Genomic DNA, 21,878 nt, shown 5'->3' on the forward strand with positions numbered 1-21,878 from the left:
TGTGTGTGTGTGTGTGTGTGTGTGTGTGGACATTTCAGATCTACCTGTGGAATTTTCAAGGTGTGTCCATCTGCTGCCTCCTGCTTCAGTTACCTGTGAGGTTTTTTCTCTTGTTCGTCTTGAGCTCTGTCTTTAACGAGAGCACAGATTTTGGTTTCTGAGGCCGGTTTTTATTTTATATTAAAATCACAGAACGATATAATAATAATCGTTTGATCATGGAGCTCTCGTTAAGAAGGAAACTTAGAGCATCGCCCAGCTCTATCTCAAGCTCTTTCAGACAGGGTTTATTTCTCGAGGGGAGTGGGGAGATTTTATTATTACCTGCCCTGGTCGGTGGTTGTAATCCAGTGTGGAGCGGGAGCGAGTCTCCAGCAGTAATTACAGCCGGGCTGATGCTCCTCCTGTAATTTAAACCTCATCTGGAGCCGTGTGCTTGTGCTTTAAAGTGGATCTTTGAGTTTGTTCCAGGAGACGAGCTTCTTTCCTCCTCCTGCATTTTATCAGCTCAGTATGAAACTGGACGTCTGAATCACGTTCACACCAACATAATAGACCTTTTTGAGAACCAATAGGACGACAGAGAAACACCTGCCAGCAGGTGGACCCTGCTTCTCTCCTTCAGCCTACATCTGTTTACATTTTGGGAAGATTAAAGTAGCTGCATTAGCTGTTAGCAGTTCCTGTTTGCAGTCAACTCATGGATGTGCAGATAGCCAACACCAGATCACACTGACACTGAAGAAACCTTCACAACATGACGATTCCCAGGCAACTTCTGAAGCCTCTGTTTTTCTATGATTTCTTGGTGGATTAATAAATATTTTTATTTAAATTTATTTATAAAAAACTAGTATAAAGATATAGAACATATATATAAATAGTATAAAAACAAAGATTAGCTGAACTTCTGTCGCCCTGTGGGGGGTGAGACCTGGTTTCATCTAAAGGTCGTTGAGGTCGTGGAACCTGATCGTAGGGAATTTTCCCTCCACAGGTGACCTTGCAGGAACACACTGCGGCTTAATTCCCAGTCTGTTGAGCTCATCAGTTGCATCATGTGGTGGTTTTCGGGGAGGAAACCGGCCTGTTTGTTGATGGTGTTTGTGTAAAAGCACAAACCAGGAAGGATTCACATTTATAGTTGGTGGAAAGGCTCCAGCTCAGGTACAAGAGTCATGGAAAGTTACATCGGGGTCACAGTGGCGGCTCTGTTTTCAGCTTATTGGTGACTAGTATGATGGTTGAGGAGGGCGTGTGGACAGTCAGAGACCACAGAAGAAGAAGAACGCTGCAGTGGATCAAAGTCTCCTCTCTCATGGCAAATTCCACCGGGCTGCGAGGAGGCCGCCTTCAGACCAAAGTCCAAACTGGAATAAAACGTGTTCGGGAAAAATGTCACCGGGATGCGTCAAACAGAGGATCACACACACACACACACACACACACACACACACTGGACGGACTACTGTGTGTGTGTGTGTGTGTGTGTGTGTGTGCATGTGTGCGTGTGCATGAGCCATGAGGCGTTTGGCATGTGTGTGTAGTATTTATCTATCAGGGTAGGGCCTTTGCATGCTTGTGTGTGTGTGTGTCCACCCACTGACTTGTGTTTGTGTTCCCGTCTGTGTCCGTCTCCATGGCAACGTTCGCTCTCCAGGCCATCAAGCTCAAGCTCAGAACTGATGCACAATGTTTGAGATACCTGTGATGAACGTTCACCTGGAATCTGTCGGACGTTTCAGGCCAGAGGGAGGGGCCAATAAAAAGTACTGTAGGTGTAACGAGAAAAATATCTTGTTATTTTGGAGAAAAAATAACGATATTTAATGATAATGAAAATAAAAAATAACAAGATAATTATCTCAGAAAAAAATAAATCCTGCTCTGCTTTTCTGGATTAACGATGTAATTATCTCGTTAATCCAGAAAAGCAGATGTTTTTCTTGAAATGAATGCGTCACGTTTCCGCAGGTTTAGGCACAGAATCGAACGGCGCTCTCTGGTGTTGAACTCGTAATCAGGTCGTTTTCTGTCGTTTTCCTGGTGCGGACCGTCTCACTCAACATGTTCTCGTCTTCACACTTGTACGTTTGTGCAGCTTGAACAGTCCAGGTGTGTTTTTGTCTCAGTAGCTTTAGACGGAGCCGGACCAGCTGAAGTGATATCGATCTTCACCTCTAACGCCAGAAAATGAATAAGCGGAAGTGAATAAGCCTGTTTCCCACAAACTGTTGCTTTAAAAGTGAGTATATAAATGACTCAGAGACAGATCAGAGCCACAGGTACAACACACCGTCTGAATGTGTCTCCTGTGCTTGTAAAAACCTCCCAGCTTCAGTTTCACCTTCAGTTTTTCCTTCCTTGAACTTCTTTGACATTTACGCAGATATTTACGTGGCGAGTGCCAAAAGACGGCAGCGCGGGCAAACATCCGCCTCGTCACCCACTCTTTGCGCGTGTTTGTGCTTGCGCCATTTGTGGCCTTTGTTTCCCACACCAAGGGGAGCGAAGGGCAGAGGGACAGCGAGGCAGAGACGATGATGACAGGAGCAGCAGCTTTTATTTTCTACTGCAGCTTTCCATGAAAGCCCCTCCCCACCCAGTCACCACACAAACACCCCACCCAGCTCAGGTCAACATTTACATGGGTGGAATTAGCCTACGCTTCCCACTGATACACACACACACACACACACACACACACACACAACTTGGGTACAGGCTAAAGCTGGTCATGGAGCTGAAGGATGAAAAAAATGTTCAAATCCTTTTAGGATCACATCAGCTTCCCTTAGGACCTAAATTTGGAGTATGTGTGTGCATGTTTATGTGTGTGCATGTTTGTGTGCGTGCATGTGTGTGTGTGTGTGTGTGTGTGTGTGTGTGGTGGCAGCAGCTCATGACCGGGCAGAGGGGAGTGTCTGCTCGTCCACACAGAGGAGGCTGTGACGCATGCTTTTGGTTTTTCAGAGCTGTGAGTCTGTGTGTGTCACTGAGGCTGCGCTCTTTATCTTCTTGTTTATGTGCGTAAAAGTAAGTGTGTGTGTGTGTGTGTGTGTGTGTGTGTGTGTGTGTGTGTGTGTTTTCGGCGCAGCGTCACAGTTGTCAGCTCTGAATTGAATTGTCACCGTTTGGGAACGCCGCCCGCTTCCTGTTTCATGAGACGGCGGCTTCACAGCTCCAGGGCGACCGCTCTGCAGTGTAACGACATCTGACAATTAGTGGCCACTTCTGACCGAAACACCTCACTGGAGCTGCACACAATCACATAATTGAGCCAAAATGTTGCGGCTTCCAAATGTGGCAGTCCTTACTCCAAGTTTCCTGCTTCTCTGGTTGAAACTGTTGGTTTTTCTGGTCGGGATCTGTGTCGAACGTGCTTCAGACTGCTTCAACACAAAGTGAGATTCGATCAGAAACTCCTCCGTTCTTCTTCACGGCGCAGAGATGTGCAGTTTTCCGTTTCCTGTGAGAGCAGCTGTCATGATGAGGGTGAAAAATTATCCTTAAATGCTACGTAGCTCTCTGCGCTAATATCTGTCTGCGTCAACCAGAGGCTCTAAGTTAGGAGCAGAGCAGTGACCGCAGCAGCTGATGGAGTCCAAAATACACAAATACACAGTTTGACTCGAAGCAGCCAAATGTAAAGAAAGAAGAGAAGCTGCAGGTATTGATCCAGTTCATCCCTGCAGAAGAAGAGCAATCCAATAACAGTAAAATGATTGATTAGCGCAGACAGATGAGCTTAAACATGCAGCTTTATCTCTTCTGCTCTTGGTGCGCGGTTCTTTATGTGGCCAAAAGTCTGTGGACACCTGAAGATTTCACCACTACTGCTCAGAGAGCCTCCGCTCCTCTGGTCCCAGTCTTTCCTCCAGATGTTGAACCCAGCTGCAGGGCTTTGCTCCCGCGCAGCTGAGGGCCAACACCGATGGAAGACAATAATAATTAAGCGTGTCGTTTTATGGCGAGGACTGTGATTGGTCGTCTTGAGCTTGTGATGCCAGTGGAGGTTACTGATAGTTTGGGCAACAGTAAGTCGTTTGAAGAGAGGCTCAGTGATCTGAACTCCGTCTGTGAACCACGTGAATAAAAGACTGTGAACACAGCGACTGCAGGGGAGGAGGCAGCAATGTAAATACAGTTCCTATCGAAGCACCGCGAGGCCTGATAACGAACAATACGTGTGTGTAGTGTTGTGTCGGTGTTGTGTTACAGCATAGGCACAGTATGTACAGCAGGACTCCTGTTAACCCCCTGCATCAGCTATAAATACAACACGCTCACAGTTAATGTTCCAGTTCATCCCCAAAGGTGTTGGGGCTCTGCAGGTCAGTGGAGTTCACCCACACCAACTGTTCAGACACGTTCATGACCGAAGCTGTGGCATTAAAAGGTGTTTGATTGACGCCGGCCTTTCAGGATGCGTTCAAAGACAACTTCCTGTCGAGACGTATCCAGAAAAAGAGAGAATACGTGAGGGGAGGAAGGTGGCAGCCTCCTCCTCCTCTTCTTCTTCTTCTTCTTCTTCCTCTTCTTCCTCTTCTTCCTCTCTCCTGCTGTCCTCTGTAAATCATTGACTCTCAAACAGAGCGAGCAGCTCTTTATCTCACATACCTGAGGAATTCAGGGCCCAGGTGATAAGTAGGCGAGGCTGATACGAGCGTGATGTTGAGCCGGACGCAACATTCAACCTCATTTTCCTCAGTCGCAGTTCATTCGTTGTGTTTTTATGTTGCACACACTTTAGGACTGTTGTGGCAGTGATGTGCATGTGATGAGACCAAACCGGACCGGATCTGTTCCAGTCTGGGTCAGGCGTCGACAGTCGGCAGATAAAATCATGTAGTTTATGACGTGTAATGATTCTAGTCTCAAGTCTTCTGACGGCTTCTCCTGGAGTGAGCTCTCCAGTTCAGTGGTTGTGTTGGTGCGGGAGTGTGTTCAGTGTATTTACTCAGTCATAAGGTTTATCAGGAGATCTTGAAAAGTCTTAAGGTGTTAAACACCCCTGCAGGAACCCGGTTCATGCTCCGGAAGACGAAAACACACACTGGTGCATGTTTGTGTGTGTCCGGTCGTCATGTTTGTCGCGAAGCTTAAAATGTTACAGACCCAAATGGAGAGAAAGAATCTGAACCTTTAATATTTGACGTGCAAATAAAAAGAAGAAATCTGTGTCAGAAATCCGGCCAAATGTCGTTCGTCTCATGGAAGCAACAATCTGAAATGTACAGGTTTTTTTGCATCAGATGAAGAAGAGGTTTGTGTTTGTTGTTGTGCTGAGACGACGAGTTGATCGCCAGAAAACGAAGCAGCAGTTTTGTGAAACAGTTATTGGACAAACGTCCGCTGCACTGTGAGGATTTGTGATTTTTTATCATTATAAGCTGAATATCTTCATGTGAAGACGTCTCTTTAGGCTCTGACATTTTTAATCAAATAATGAGAATCATGAGTTGTAGCTGTAGTTTATATTCTGAGATGAGTTAAAGATGGCAAAACAAAAACATCTCCGTACAGTAGCTCTTCCTCCGCCTCCTCCTGTGCCGTCTGTCAGTTGCACACAGTTTCCACAGGGTTGTCCCCGCTCTGGGTCTGTAATTAGGGCCTCTGTGGCCTGGCTGCTCCCCCGCTTCAGCTGCTGGTCGCTGGGCCGAGCCCCAGCCTGGACCGGCCGAGTGCGGCGTCCCGCAAAGACATCACGAGTCTGTGAGCAACATGAGAGCAGCAAACACAAAACACGGCAGCAGCGCTTGTCGGCACGTGAACACGCCGGGCGCAGTCTGCAAGAACCCGCCTCCCGGGATACTGTATTTTATTTTTGTGACACTTAACACTTCCTGTTACAGCAACAGTTTGTAAGTGTGCGGTGCACCGAGCTGAAACTGCTTTAAAATGAATGTCAGCCACAAACAAATATTGGTCTTTCCTCAGCTGACGCATCTGGAGTTCACAGTTCAGACAAGAAACTTTTGTCGTGTGCAGCTCGTCCTGCTTTCGACTGTGAGCTGGAGATTTCCCCCCACACCTGCGGACAGCAGAGCTGACACCAGGGCTTTAATCTGAGTCTAGAAATAAAAAGGAAAGTCGGCATGGTAACAACGAGTCCTCGTCCTGTTTCAGAAAATAAATGACGTCACATTAAAGAAGCTTTAAAGTTGAGTGTCAGTCGGACTGTACGACCCAGTATTTACCAGAAGTGGAAACATTTCACCTGATTTAAGGCGCAGTGCTGTGTTCAAGTACATCTGATCTCCAACTTACTTATTATTGTCTCTGATGCTTTCAGGCGCATCCTGTGGTCTTCCTCGGCAGATGGACTTGTCCAGGTGGAACAGAGATGATTTGTTTTTGTCACGTTGGTTGAAAGCTTCGAAAACAACAAATATAAGTTGGAGAAAAGAGTTTTTTACAACCTTGGCTTTCTGCTCATCTCAAACTCTTGGTTCTGGGATCAAATAATTCATTTATTATATTTATTACTTCATTTTAATTGTTAATGAGCATCATAAGTGACACTAATGAAGATCTGAGGGTGGAAGCGTTTGCTCCTCTCTCACTGAAACACCTGAGCAGGTTGTTTTTTAGATTTTTAGACGTGGCCTTTGTTTCTTAAAATGTAATTTATTGATTAGGAAGATCATCTGCACAACAGGACAGGATCTACAGCAGCCAATTAAAAACCTCTGCACCTTCACCTCTTCCCTCGTCCGTCCTTGAGTCGTTTCCTTTTTGTTTTTCCTCCCGAGGACGTGACCTCCAGACCTCGGGGGTCAAGCGGAAAGCGGCACATGGCTCTCTGATTCGGGGCGGGAAGCTGAGGTCACGCGGAGAGAAAACCAGGTCGAGGGGAGTGAGGGAAAGTAAACATGAGGTCAGCAACAGAGACGAGGATGAGGGAGAGTGAGTGTGAGACTCTCCGGCACCAGGACCCCCCCCCCCCCCCCTTTAAAACAACAACAACAGCAGCAGCAGCAGCAGCGTCTAAAATCAGAGCTGTTTACCTGCTAATAATAGAGAAACACCAACGAGCTGCCAACTCCCCCCTCTCCTCTCATCACCTTCCTCTCACATGCTTTACTGTGGGGTAGGGGGCGTGGCCACCAGGTGAGCGCTCCTCCTCGTCTTCCTCCTCCTCCTCCCCGCTCGTTTCCTGTGTGGTCGGAGGACTTTGTTCAGTCATGAGAGCAGGGAGGAACTTTCCAGAACATTACTCAGCCCGACAGAACGGGCGAGAGGTTATTGACCTGCTGTAATCACCTTTTTATTCTGCGTCTGGCATTTCATTTCTGGTCAGCGGCGGCAGATAACAATCCTCTCGCTGCCGTGTTCACACCCAGTTGCCACTTTTATACCTTTCCTAAAATACAGGAGGCATGGAAGCTTCGCTCTGCCTGGAAAAGAATACCAGCCACTAACTCTGAATTATAACAGACTCTTCTGATTTTTACCTGTTAAGTCAAAAATGGCGATAATATGATTTTGATCATTTTGATTTAATAAATCAACTTCTTTTTTTTTTTTCAGCCATAAATAATTACAACCTCAATCTGATTTCATGCTGCACACGGAGCCAGTAGTTTTCCACACAACAGCAGGTCACTGGAAGGTTGGAGGTGTGCAGCTCGACGTCTAACAGCTCGCTGTGGCGCTGCTCCTCACGCCGCCATCGCTCCCCCGACAGATTCACAACTGATCCTCCGTCAACAAAACAGATAAAATCCCAGATGATTGTAGATGATCTCGGTCAGCGCTAACCTCCTGCTCGATTACAGCCACCCCCGTGTATCGCCAGTTAAAAGCTTTTAATGTGAAGTGGCAGCAGCAGGAAATGCTGTGTTAGCGTTAGCAACAATTAAAGAGAGCGACAGGTGAACAGTAGGCTGCATCTTTTCACCACCAACAAGAAAGAACTAAAAGACAGAACTGTGATTACAGACTGTAAATACACTGAATGGCTGTTATACTAACGGTTTAAGAATCTTAAAGCTCCTCCAGTGTAAAGGTCTCTTTCCACAGAGAAATGCACACAGCCTGTATTCAGAAACTGAGCCTTAAAACCAGCCGTCAGGACTTCTGGAACTTTGTGATGTCACAACAAAGCAGTCACCAAGCCCCGCCCACCTGGACCCACCATCCAAACCTTGCAGGATTTGGTTTCTCTGAGTGTTTTTACCTGAAATCTGCTATATTTTTATTGGATCACTCAGAAAACAGTCAGCCAATCAGAAGAGAGGCTCAGAGCCTCCTCTCTTCTGATTGGCTCACCGACCTGTTGTTACTAGAGCTGCAGAGAGAAGCCTGAGAGAGGAGATGTAAAACTACATCGAGAAATATATCTTCTCATTGATCAACATTTCAAAATAAAACACAGGAAGTGGGAAATATGGAGCTTTACTTACTATATCTATCTATAATTAGATTATTTTACCAGCATAAAGTCAAAATGTTGGTTTGGTATCTGATTATTTTGTCAGAATTTTATCTTTGTTTAATCCATGTTTTTCTTGTGCTCCGGCTGGGAAACAGAGGAGGGGCTTTTAACTGTCACAGAGGAAGTTGAGCGCAGCTGGATCCAACCGATCGAACACAATATTTCAGATGAAATAATGTGAAGTGAGCTGGTCGGCAGCCAGAGGAGGGAGGGGGGGTCACTGACAGGGGGTGGGGGGGATAAAACGAGAGAATAAGGATCGGCTTTCTGCTGCTTTCTCTCCCCTCAGCACATTGGTTTCTCTGTGCCCAAAGCAGAACTAAGCCTCACCAGAGCATACATTTATTTTTACGATATTTAAACAAACAAATAACAAAAATAAATCAATGCGAAACCTCGAAACCTGACCAAAGTGTGTTTAGGAGCCCCTCTGCCCTGACAGCGAGCGGGAGACCACCAATTTCTCCCGGTCAATATTTGAGGAGCTAATTTGGAGAGTTTGTCCTCTCCATTGGGGAAAAAAAAATCAGGATTTAGTGAATAGCGTGTGTTTTTCTATGCGTCGGCCGTGTGTTCGCATAATGTCGCATGAGTTTACACGCACCCTTATCTGTCAGGCTTGTGGTTTGACTGAGCTGCTGTGTGTGTGTGTGTGTGTGTGTGTGTGTGTGTGTGTTTCAGTTGTTCCTGCTCACTGGTCTACCTGTGGTCAGCTGTGCCAATAATGCAGCTTTGATTAGAGGCTTATCGCAGCCCCAGCACACCCTGCATCACACCTCAGACATGTGACTCCCACAGCAGGGCCATAAAACAAACATACCCAACGGCTCCGAGCTGCGCCTGAAAGGGAAACTTCAAATCATGTTTTCATGCATCTAATTATTTACTGGCTGTAAGTCTGCAGACGGATTGAAACTCACATGACGGCTTCAAATAAAGACACATGAAGTGTACGGCACAAAAACAGGAAGTGGAACTGAACATACTTTGTGTTTCCAGAGCCGATTAACTTGGGGAATAAATTCAAATCACATAAAATGTAAAGTGATCCTGGACATTTGAACAATGAGACGTTTAAAACATCTGGAACATGTAGTTTTGACTGTAGTTTCTCTTGTTAACGATGAGACAACAGCATAAAAACACTGGCACAAATAAAACATGAATTATTGGTGTTAGATAAACAACATGGCAGGAAGCTCTACACCACGCTATGTGCAGGTGATGGAGGAAACCCGTCTCTTATGTCCTCCATCTTTCTGTCTCCTCCCATCAGGCTCTTCCCGTGGCGAGCTCCAAGCAGCAGGACGCTCACGGCTTCGACGCCGACCTGCAGCACCTGTACGCCTCCGTCGTCGCTCACGGAAACGCACGAAAACGCAGACTGTCGGAGGAGCGCTGCGTGGAGGAGGAGGAGCAGCGGCCGGCCGCCTCAGAGGAACCCGACCTCACCCCGTCTGCAGGTGTGTGAGTTAAAGTCCAGGAAGCTCAATAACTAGTTTTAGGATGCTGCAAAACAAAATGTCACTTTCTGATACATTAACGTGTGAGCAGCATTTTAATGTCAGCTGATTTCACTGTTTTACATGATGATCATGTTATTTTGTGCTTTGCAAAACAATCTCTCGTCTTTTCAAGTCGTTCTGTTTTTATTCCTCTGCGCCGCCGGCAGCCATGTTGTTTTCAGGTACGTCAGTCTCATCTCAGTAACGCCGAGACGGAACTTCTTCAAATTTGGCACCAACATTTACTAGGACTCAAAGATGAACTGATTTGATTTTGGTGGTCAAATGTCAAAGGTCAAGATCAAGCTGACCTCACAAAACATGCTTTAGGTCTTGTGAACACAATATCTCCAGAACTCTTCAAGGGAATCCCTTTACATTTTTCACTCGGACTCGAGGACGAATTGATGAGACTTTAGTGGTCAGAGGTCAAAGGTCACAGTGACCTCACAAAACACTTTGCACAGAAATTATGACATAATGTCACACAAATGTTAAATATTTTCTATGACTCTGGAGAAACAGGGATGTGACCTGAAAGAGAATTTGACCCTCGTCTTTGTCTCCAGATCTTCAGCCGGAACATTTCATCACGTTTAATTAACGGCGTGTTTGATCGTCTCTGTCCTCGTCCTTCAGGCGTTGGATCCGTCAGCACTGAAACAGCTGAGAGCGACAGAGGACTGAGCCACAACGGCCAGACAGAGGCGACGAGAGCCAAGATGGCCGACAGAGCCGCAGTGCAACAGGTACGACGGGAAGAAGACGTCGTCACGTCTTTCATTCTCTGTAAATTATTGTAGTGATTTTGACATTTATTGGTTTTAACTTTGTGATAATTGTCACAGAAAAGTGTCCAGATTTTTTAAATGCAAAAACCCAGAAAGAATCCACAGTTTGATCCTGTAGTCATGGCAACGCAGTGAAATATTAAAGCATTAAGCACTAATAATGATAATGAAGTAGATTTTATACAGTATAATGTTGTTCAGTAAAACATGACTCAACATCATAGAAGTTTAATTTCTAGAGGAGAAATGAAACTGATGTTGACGTGAATGTTAGTGAATTTCCTCAAAGGGTTTGGTGGAAAGTTTAAAAACTATTTACAGAGAATTTAAGAGGTGAAGTGTTTCACTCAGTAAATAATTCAAAGGTAAAGAACATTTAACGAGACGTAAAAAAAAGATGAAAAGAAATATCCGTCCTCTCCTGTTTGTCCTCCAGTCTCTGCCCGTCACGTGCAGCCCTGCGGAGCGACCAGCCTCCAAACCAAAGAAGAAGAAAGTGGGACTGTTCAGATGAGCCCGAGCAGTAGGACACACACACACCATTAAGAACTTCAATAGAAAAAGTTTTTTCCCACGTGGAGAAAAATGGAAACGGATCTGTCTTCAAAACCATTTCCTGTTTTTAACGTCTTCATTTTTACAGGTCGAGAAACTTTATCTGCTTTTAATCTAGTTTAGATTTTATCATATAAACAAGTTTTTAAATGAAACATTTAATTCAATGAATTCATTTTTCTATTTTTAATGGTCTTGTGATTTGGTTTTATCTGATAACTGCTGTCAATATTTCAAACATACAGGTAATTAAACAGGTAACTAGTTTAATTTCTCATGATATAAACAATCAATTTTCATGTCGTTTAAAACTGATTTATTGATTTTGGGGGGTTTTAGAAAAGTCAAACAAGCTGTTGATTAAAGGTGTAAATATAATTCTGATGGTTTTTGTCGGTTATTCACAAAATCAGTTACTGAAAATCTTTAAAGTATCGTAGATGATAACTCTAAAACATGTCTTGGTCTTTCTAGCACTAAAGAAATATTATTTTTATCTATTTTAACACAGTAACTTTCACTTTTATTACATTTAATGAAGAGAATCTGTTTTTCTCTTCGTCCACAAGCCTCCAGATCTTTATATTTATACTTCTTCTGTTTTAAAGACACAAAGGCAGCCGTGTTTGTGTCTGAAGGAGGGTTCAGGAGCCGCTTGTTTCTCCCCGAGCTCACGCAGACGGAGGATAATGGGTGGAGAGCGGTCGATAGAGCTGCCTCCCTCCTTTTTTCAGAGCACAGTGACATGTTGACTCAAGGTGTTGCAGCATCTGGGGAATGCTATTGAAGTCTTAGTTGAAAAGTCGGTGTTTGTCTGCGCGGCTCCGAAGGATTTCAAGTGTTTCTGTGTGGTTTCATTCTGACCGTGAATGCATCAGGCACACGAGAAGACGTTCATAGACTTTTTACTTCACTTCCTGGTAACCCTGCTGCGAATCATTCACCATTGTCTCCCGTGCATGTGACATTTCTGTATAATTCGTGGAATAATGAGCAGATACGACTGAAGACGTTTCTCTGTTCTCCAGGTGTAATAGTGGCAGGACCGTGTTATTATAAAGCCCTCTGCAGGAGATCTTAGCAAACCTCCAGGAAATAATCAGGAGATTAAATAAAGAACAATCTATTGTTGTTTGCATTTTAAACCTTTTTCTTTTGGCTCCAGTCGTTCTTATGTTTTATCTGAAAGAGGAGGAAAATGATCCCCGGACGGTCCTCGGACCGCGGTTTGACCTCCTGTGATGGAGGTATGACATCAGCAGAGGGCTCAGCGGGCTCAGCCGCCGGGTGTTGGGTGACCTGTCTCAGTGAGTGACACCCCGACATAATTCAGCGCAGTGAGCCGCTGCGTTATCCGCAGCTGATCCGGGCGCAGACGGTCGACCATAAACATCTTTTACAGCAAAATCAGAGCAGCTGCTGATCGCTCCTCGTCTGCTCCTGTATTTTTAGTCGAACGCTCACGACGACACGTCACAGCCACTTATTTTCAGCTTCTGCAGTTAGTGGTGGATTAAATATGGACGTGAATGAACGTGGAACAAGGTCAATTATCTGCCCTCTTACACCAAAAGTCCTGTTCTCACCTGTGAGCAGAGACCGGTTCTCTGGAGGATGATCTTTAATTCACTTTCTGAATGTCAGTTATTCTTGAGCTTCAGGTCAATATCTTGATTATTTTACAGACATATGTAAACATCTTTGTGAAATGAGGTTTTGGAACAAACTCCCACTTCAAACATTTTCCTATAAATGACACGTTTGCTGCATCAGCACAGAAACGTCTGTGAAATGATTTTGAATGAAGCGATATTTTCACTCTCAGCTGTATTTTTCTTAATTTCACACACGTTTTCAATCAAATCAGAAGTTATATTAGTCAGTGATTTAGTGACTGCAGGTCAGGTTATATGAACAGTGAAACTTAGAAGCATAAAAATGAGACATTATCTTTGGAAATGCAACCGGTTTATAGACGAAGAACCTTGAAGGGCCAGAAAGGAAATCTGAGGGAGGTGATTAAATATTATTAACATTCAGAGCAGAGCTGTTGCTTCTGTCTCTTCTGACTAAATGTATTGCTTTGACTTTTTAACCCTCACCTGACCAATACAAAGGTTGCTTAATGACGTTTCCTCCACGCAGGACTTGAACGCAGCTTTGGGACAGAGCAGGAACTTTTAGAGCCTGAGTTGGTGTAATGGATCACCCTGAGCCCCCAGAGGAATCCTCAGTTTCTACTCTGAGTTGTGATTTAGTAACTTTCTGGGAAGTGAATTAATTAAATCAAAAATTGCATTAATTAATATTAATTAGATCAAAAATCTGTCATTATTTTAACCCAGAAACATCAGTAGGAATGAAAGAGAAGATACAGACAGCCACATATATGTTGTCTCCATACTGTGGAAGGGGCTTCTGGGAAATGTAGGAGTGGAGTCACCAGCTGAGATTGAAAAGCAGGTTCAGGGAACGTGGTATATTTCAGTTCTTCACCACAAAATAAGACGGTTTTTACAAATTGGGGTCCCCGGGCCTTTGGGGGGGGGGGGGGTCCGGGTGGGTCCCAGCAGAGGGTGTGTGGGTGTGGGTGGGGGGGGGGGGTTAATGTCACTGTGAGAGAGCAGATAGAGGTGAGGGTTTATGGTCACAGGTGTGTTACTTCCTCACCCACAGCACAGACTGTTATGTCACTCTGGACTAGGTCTGAAATCTTTCAGAGGGGTTGGGGGGGGGCGGGGGTGAGAAAGTTTTGCAGGTCTTGGACTGCGCACCTGCGACTTGACTTGAAGACTGGGGTCCAAAGGGCAGAGTGAGCGCGCGCCAGCCCGGACAGTCTCGTGGCCCGGTGTTTGTGTGTCCTCAGCTGACAATAAACAGATGAAGGCGGCCGCGGGGCCTGTGCCACCCCGAGGGGAGGAGAGGACGGAGCGGAGGGCAGGTCCAGCAGGGCGCGGTCTTCTTCTTCTTCTTCTTCTTCTTCTTCTCCTCTCGCGGCACCTCATCTGTACTGTAGTAGGATCTCTTCCATTTCCATTTCTGCCAACAGCCCTGCGCCACAGGGACGCATTGAGAGCAAAGCCGAGAGGCAGAAACCGCTGCGGGGACACCCTCTGACCGCCGTGCCCAACAGGCGCAGCCAGCCTACGCACCGCGCGCCTCCGTGTCTGTCTTTAGCCCGTTTCTCACAGCTCCGACACAGAGAGGCCGCTTTGAACCTGTCTGCCAAGATAAACTCACCTCGCCTATTTATGCCCCTGCCTCCGCGTGCACTCGGGACAGCGCAGAGGACAGGTTCAGGTCTTTCCAGCTCGTCTCCAGCGGCGCACTGGCCACTTTTACGCGCCGGGAATGGCGACTTTCGGGGACTCGGGGATGAGTCCTGCTCCGTTACGTCCACTCTAAAATTATCAAGGGGAGCCCACGCGAGGGGGCACATCTAAAGAAATACAGCGGTGACATTTGGGCCACCCGCCGGGGGAGTGACACACCGGCCCCGGGGCGGAATGCTGCTCCCGACGCTGGTGACGTGCCTCGCCGGGTGCGCCTTTCTCCTGTCGCCGGTCAGCGAGGGCTGTGGACCGGGTAGAGGCTATGGCAAGAGGCGGTCACCGCGGAAGCTCGTGCCGCTCGCCTACAAGCAGTTCAGCCCCAACGTGGCCGAGAAGACGTTAGGGGCCAGCGGGAGGTACGAAGGGAAAATAACCCGGAACTCTGAGCGCTTCAAGGAGCTCACCCCGAACTACAACCCCGACATCATCTTCAAGGATGAGGAGAACACAGGTGCAGACCGCATGATGACACAGGTAACCCTGCCGGCTGCCGTAGTGCCTTTTAGCCCGGGCCTTTCAGCGCTGTAGAAAATGTTTATTAAGGAGGTATTTCAGTGCGTTACCTGCTGCACTTTGCCCAGTCTTTAAACGCGTGGACGCTTTTATCTTTTTCCGCATTTCTTGTTGACTCAAGGCTCGTGACTGTAAAAAGAAAAAATCAAATGAAGGTGAACACGCGCGTTTCACAGCAAATCTCAAAACATGCGCTTAAAATAAATGGGTTTAACGCTGTTCAAAGGTTCATTTCACCTGGTTTCATTCACAGCAGCTGCTTCACTCGAAGATCATTTCACTCTCTGTCCAATAAAACTACAACTTTAACTCTTTTCCAAATCAGAATCAGTCTGAAGGTGGATTTATCTGGAAGCCCTGATATAAAAGCTCTCTGTGTGCACCGCTCTCTCCGCAGAGCAGCTCGCTGACACGGTGTGTGAGTTGTGGAGGTGACCGGTGTGAATCAGAGCTCTGCTCTCTCTGCGCCACATGGAGCTTCAGAGCTTCAGTGTGGGCAGCTCGTGCGTAAAAGAGGGCAACCCCGCGTCTAAAAATGTATGGAAAAGCGGTTGCTCTTAATTAAAACACTATGTCCTCTGTTTTACATCATGTTTTTTGGTGGAAAAACAGCCAAAAGTCGTATTTAGTTAGAGCCCGGGTCAAGCGTGTACTGATGTTTACCGTGTTCGTTTTTAGCCCGACTGGCCAGAGTTAACAGTCGCCTTTTGGACTGTCAAAAATTTTTACGACACCGTCATTGATGTGGCCCTGGGTGGAATTTATTTGACTCCCAATTTCCCCAGGAATAAAGTATTTATATCTGGCTCTTGTGACCGCGGGCTTCCTCCCCGAGCGGCAGCGTTTATGTCCACAGACCCACGTGGGGAATGAAAGCGCGCACTCCAGTCTGGAGCTGTCACCTCTCTCCGCGCACTGCAAGAAATATCCGCCGGAGCGAGCCGCTGAGGGGAAAATGGGAAAGGAGAAAGTGTTTTAATGCACGAGGCAACATCTGCAAATAGGAATGAGTTTCTTCCAGATGTTTTTAGTGCAAATAAAACAGACCCCCGAACTTTTCACTCCCTAAATCCTTCCACTGTCACAGATTCACTGTCTCCTCTTTTCTCAACTAGTCGCCACATTTCCCAGAACATCAGCCCTGAACGAGCCGGAGGAGCCAGAACCGTCCCATCGGCTCATTTCAACCTTGTTCACGAAACTAGAAACCCAGACATGTCTTTAACTGTGAGACGTCTCTCCTCCAAACGGGACATTTTTTGCAGCGCGCACCCCGAGCCCGCTGCGCGTCAACGGCGCTGACCTGCACACAATTTATGGGCTCCAAGCCGCAGGAGACAGCCTCCTGTTTGTCTTTTGCTATTCCGTGTTACTTTTGTGTTTGTTTTCGCAGCGCACATGTGCAAAAATAGCTTCACTTGTGTCGAAGCCTTAATTATACAGATTTTTCTATTTTTTTTTTGCCTCTTTAGTTTTTATTCGCTTTTTCCTGGGCGCTGCGCTGCATACAGGCGCGACTGTTCAGGGGAGAAGACGCTGCTAAAAGTCTCTTTCTTCACATTTAACTCGAGATTTGATGAATTTCTTTTACGTTCAATTCACATGTGAAGAAAAGCAACAAATGCAACATGAATTTACTTGTATCTGAGATTTATTTCGGGGATTTGTTGCATAAAGATTTTCTTCATCTCCAGCGAAGCATTAAGAAAAAGTGAAAACAGCCTCGTTGCGTTGGAACCGGGTGAAAACAACATCTGGTTTTCTCAGATTCTGTCCCTGCATGTGAAGCAAACAAGCCTTTTAGACGCCACATGAAACCAAACGATCCGTTCAGGGACACTTTCTGCAGCGCGGAGGTGTGCATATAGACGCATGTTGTCAGCCTGTGCGTCCAATGTTTGTGCAGCCAGCGGTTTAGTGCAGAAACCGCTCCTACAGAAACCCCCGTCGATCTGTATACCTTGAAAGGAAAACCAACAAAATGTATCGTCTGATTTATGAAGTCCAACTCGTTGCTGTGACCGCAGAGAGAAAACATAAGACGTTAAAATCCACACTGAACACTGTGAAAAGGCATCTGTGGCCACCGAGCCGCGAGCTATTCTTATCACAGCCAACATGGAAAAAGACATTTATAGGGTTTAATCCCAGTTTTCAGGCCGAACAGGGAGAGATTCAGGAAACGCTGCATCACTGAGACTTGCATTCAGAGCTGCTGCACTTACACAACCTGGAGTTAATGAGACCTCTTTCTTCTTTCTCTCTCTCTGGCGGGTTGATGAACCTCCAGTGGCTCCAGGTTTCACCCAGATCAGAGTTTTAGTCTTTACAGCTTTTAGATTTGGAACAGTGAAGGCGACTCCGCAGCTCCCATTCAAACAGCTGCTTCCTAAACATCTGGGCTCATCGGCTCTTTAAGGCCCAGGGGTGTGTTGACCGCGTGTCTCAGGTCTGTCTTCACCTCTGACCTCATCGTCCTGTCACATTTTATATCATATCAGATATGTAAGTTTAAATGCGGAACAGCGCCCCCCTCAGGACAAACTGTGTCAGTTGCCGAGACACATTTTTAACTTTATCTAAGTTTTTTTTCTGAAGTTTTTAAAATCTCATCATCCTGTTAAATTTAGATTGAGTGTAATGTGACACAGCGCCCCCCCCAGGCCGAGCTCTGCACATTTCTACACCAATTCTCACCTTGTGAACCGTGTCAAAATCAGACCAGGTGTCTCTGAAAGGTCACCTGAGACACTGCCCCCCCCCCCCCCCCCGCCCCTCCGACAATGCAAGCCTAGGTGGGTGGACCAGATGGACCTTGAGGGTGGGGGTGGGGGGGGGGGGGGATTTATTTGCGTCAGCCGGAGCAGGAGGGAGCTGAGCGAGTCCCTCAATGGGCCCTCTCACCTCCTGTTTGCTCACCCTGACCAGACTCCAGGTTTAGAGGGACGCTGAGGACCTCTTGTTCATGTAGCTGCCACCCCCATCACCCCCCCACCACCACAGCCCCCCCTTCACCCCCTCAGCTCCCCTCCATCCCCAACATAGCCTCCTGGCTCCCTTCGCTCGCCACAGAGAGCAAACATCAGGCCGAGCTGGGACAGCAGAGGTGCATTGTGGGAAAGCTGAAGCCACAGACAAGGGGGTGGAGGGGGGTGACGGGGCTGATGGGGGGTGACGGGGGTTTGGTGAAGTGGATGGATGCAGGTAGAATGGGTCTTTGTGAAGAGCCAGAGTCCAGACCTCTCTGGACCGGCTTTAAAGGTGCAGCAGAAGAGGGCGGGGCTTAAACGTCCACGTCATCATCGATTTCAAACAGCAGAAGTTCAGAGGTCACGTCTGCAGTCTGTGACGAAGAATGAAGAGAGTTTAAAGCTGCTGTCCATCAATAATCAATAATAATCAACACTAATCCGTCTCTGTGTTGCAGCGCTGCAAAGACAAGCTCAACTCTCTGGCCATCTCGGTGATGAACCTCTGGCCCGGGGTCCGGCTGCGGGTCACCGAGGGCTGGGACGAGGACGGCCACCACTCGGAGGAGTCGCTGCACTACGAGGGCCGGGCGGTGGACATCACCACCTCCGACCGCGACAGGAACAAGTACGCCATGCTGGCACGGCTGGCGGTGGAGGCGGGATTCGACTGGGTCTACTACGAGTCCAAAGCCCACATCCACTGCAGCGTCAAGTCAGGTGAGAGAGCGCAGGTGCTCAGAGAGGGGAGGGGCCAATACCTGAGAGAAACGAGATGAACCAGATTCCATCACATTCAGACTAAAGATTATTATTCAGTTATTATTTAAGTTCAGAAAGACTCTTTTAACTTAACCTTAAAGCAGCGCCGACCTTTTCCAACTCACGCTCCGCTAGAAAAGCTCAAAAAGCGTTGGCGCCCACGTCCGACCCCGGAACAACCCGGAGGCCAAATAATGTTTTCCCAGAGCAGACTGAACCCAGAGCCGGGGACGCTCACCTCCCGTCTCTCCACTCTCTTTTAATCCTTCCTGTTGCTAACCAGCTCTCCACTTTCACTCGCCAGTTTTTGCATCTTTTAACATGCAATCAGACTGAGATAACAAACAAGGGTAGGAAGTGGTCTGACCGGCTCCTCTCATGGACTGATCACAGTGAAGAGAAAAACTCTCAACGTTTTTAAGATTTTAAAGATCATTTCTTTTCGAGACATTTAAAAATTTATATTTTAAAAATCATTTATAATAAGTATTTCTTTATTTTTTGCAAATGATTTCCCTCTCGTCACACTGGTGGGTCCCGGCCCACAGGTTGGGAACACATTTCAATATTTAACCAGAACCACCATCTCTGCAGGAGCAGGTCTGCACCAGGAGGAACTTGCTGCTTTTCTGTTTCCGCAGCAGCTTCTAACAGGAAGTGCTTCTGCTGCCTTTTCCCGCTGATCACTAACTCTCCTCTGGCTCCTGCTGCCTCTCACGTCTCCTCAGCTGTTTGTGGCTTTCTTCCTTCTCCGAGCGTCAGGACGGTAACAGCTGTTTCCTGAAGGCTCCTGGTGTGAAAACAAACTAAAGAAAACCAGCGAGTTAGCGAGCTGTCCGCTGCGCTGCGTGGCTGTGACGTCACCAGGGAAAGAAAACATCTGTGTGACGCTGGCAGAGCAGAAGAAGAGTTTTAGCCGTGTAGTCTCATCACTCAGGCCTCAGATCAGCTGTTTTTGCTCTTGTAGTTTAATGCTCCAGGTTCCTGTCAGACCTTCCTCTCCAGGTGTGAACACCGCTCTGCTGTCGCCTGGTTTCTTATTCTTCATTGTGTCAGATAATGTCAATGAAACATTAGACATTTCTACTTTTTAATTTGATATTTTTTTAACTTATAAACACACCCCTAAATAAATAAAAGAATAAATATAAAGTCTAATATTTCATTTTATGATGCATCTGATGTTTCATTGACATTTGTATCAAGTATAATTATCAAACTAACTTTGCTTGATTTGAAGAAGCCGCAGCTTCTGTTGGTCATTATTGATTTGATTGATTTGCGTTTCCATATTGTAGTTGTTTTCTGAACGACAGGATGAGGTGAGACTGAGACGCACTAAAAGGGAAGTGAGGCTGCTTTCAAAAATAAAAGCACGAGGAGTTTTTTGTTTGTGCAGGAAAGAGAAAAACAGTTTGTTCTTCAGGTGATGAGCATCAGTGGGGGGTGTCAGGTGTAGGCGGAGCTAGTGGAGAAGCTTGTTAGCCGCCTTGCTTTAGCTCAACAGTCTCCTCTGGGATCTGGACTCTGGACCTCCTCCAGATGTGGTCTGGTTGATGCGGTGGCCCTCAGGTCGGCCCTCAGGTGTCCCCTGATCCAGACGAGATACAGACGCAGGACGTCCTGTAGCTGCTGAGGTCCGACTCTCTGGTCGTCCAGCTTCAACATATTGAACAGTGTGTTCTGGGAAAATGTGCAGTTAGCATGAAAAGTAACACGTGTGTGTGTCATCACACACGTGCTGAAAGTCACACACTCCTGTAAAAATGCATCAGAATTTAAACACCCACTTAAACCCCCCCCGACACATTTTACTCTGAGTGGTAATGAGATTTTCCTTTTTCTTTTTCCCTCTTTCTTTCTCCTTTTTCCTACTTTTTCTCTCTTTTCCCTTCCTGTGTCTCCTCCTCCTCTCTCCTTCCCTCCCAGATCGGGTTGCGAGGGCCCAGTCCTTGACTTGATCAGAAGGGCAACCAATCAAGTTGGTATTTTTTTCACGTTTTTGATTTCTCCTTTTTTTTCTCCTGTTTTTCTTTGAAAATTCCTCAAAACAAGAAAAGAAAAGAAAAGAAAAGAAAAGGTTCCTGGGGAGCAGTGAGAGGGGGCAGCTGGACTGTAGTCAGCCAGAGGGAGGAACCACTAGGGGGCAGCAGAGCACCAGGACCCTGTGGATGAAGGACACAGGGATTAATAATCTGCACATTTGATCTGCACAATGTCACTGAGGTCAAACAGGAACAGAGCGACGCAGGAAACACTGGTTTCTGTGTCTGTGTGAGGAAGCATGTGTTTCACGCTCACGGTGCTTTATTGTCTCTCATCAGATGTTCATGTCCTAATCACCACATTATCAATTCAGAAGATTCTTCCACTTTATTTTTATTGATGTTTTTTTATTCCAAATGAAGTTTATCTGGGAGATTATTTAAATCCAGGGTGCCGTTATGTGTGAAGCCAAAACAGGAAACAATGACTGATCAACAAGAGAAATTTCATCCTCACACTGCTGGTTTCATGTGGCTGAAGGTTCAATAACAGGAAACAGGTTTGACATCAGTTCATCTGTGTGCAGTTTACTGCTCTCTAATTCATTCTGGCTTTTAAAGAAAAACATTTTCTGGTATATAAAACTATAGCAACACAACAGACAGTTACAATATGTTTATGGGATGTTAAAGATAACACTGCACTCTTTAATACAAGCGTCTGATTCATGTGCACAAATGAAATAATCTGAGATGTAATGTTAGAAATTCATATTATGACGTGTCAAGATGTGTCTAATTAAGTCAATAGTGTCAAAGTCAAAACTGTGACTTAATAAAGCAGAATTATCACCCTTATAAAATCATAATTCTAATTTATCTTGATTTAAAAGGTAAAAAAAAACATATATAAATAAATAATAAAATAAGTATAATTTAAAAAAGTATATTTAAAATATGTATACATAATTAAATAATCTGTAAGAAAATGTAAATATATAGAAATATAATAAAATAATGTAACAT

General features: G+C 46.0%; 2 protein-coding genes across 6 annotated transcripts in view; both read left to right on the top strand.

Moving 5' to 3' along the window:
• Window positions 1–11,654, top strand: part of nhej1 (non-homologous end joining factor 1) — a 21,667-nt gene extending 10,013 nt beyond the window's left edge. For all 5 annotated transcript variants that reach the window (XM_022762939.1, XM_022762938.1, XM_022762937.1 and 2 more), the window contains exons 7-9: window positions 9,717–9,903; window positions 10,585–10,694; window positions 11,173–11,654. In XM_022762939.1, the coding sequence (XP_022618660.1) occupies window positions 9,717–9,903; window positions 10,585–10,694; window positions 11,173–11,250 (375 nt within the window). In that variant the 3' untranslated portion in view covers window positions 11,251–11,654. The remainder of the gene's footprint in view (window positions 1–9,716; window positions 9,904–10,584; window positions 10,695–11,172) is intronic.
• A 3,143-nt stretch (window positions 11,655–14,797) lies between these two features.
• ihh (indian hedgehog) overlaps window positions 14,798–21,878 on the top strand; it is an 18,381-nt gene continuing 11,300 nt past the window's right edge. The window contains exons 1-2 of the mRNA XM_022762954.1: window positions 14,798–15,097; window positions 18,564–18,825. Coding sequence (XP_022618675.1) covers window positions 14,798–15,097; window positions 18,564–18,825 — 562 coding nt within the window. The remainder of the gene's footprint in view (window positions 15,098–18,563; window positions 18,826–21,878) is intronic.

The sequence above is a fragment of the Seriola dumerili genome, unplaced genomic scaffold, assembly GCF_002260705.1.
Source record: "Seriola dumerili isolate Sdu_G_001 unplaced genomic scaffold, Sdu_1.0 BDQW01000457.1, whole genome shotgun sequence".
Taxonomy (NCBI): Eukaryota; Metazoa; Chordata; class Actinopteri; order Carangiformes; family Carangidae; genus Seriola; species Seriola dumerili.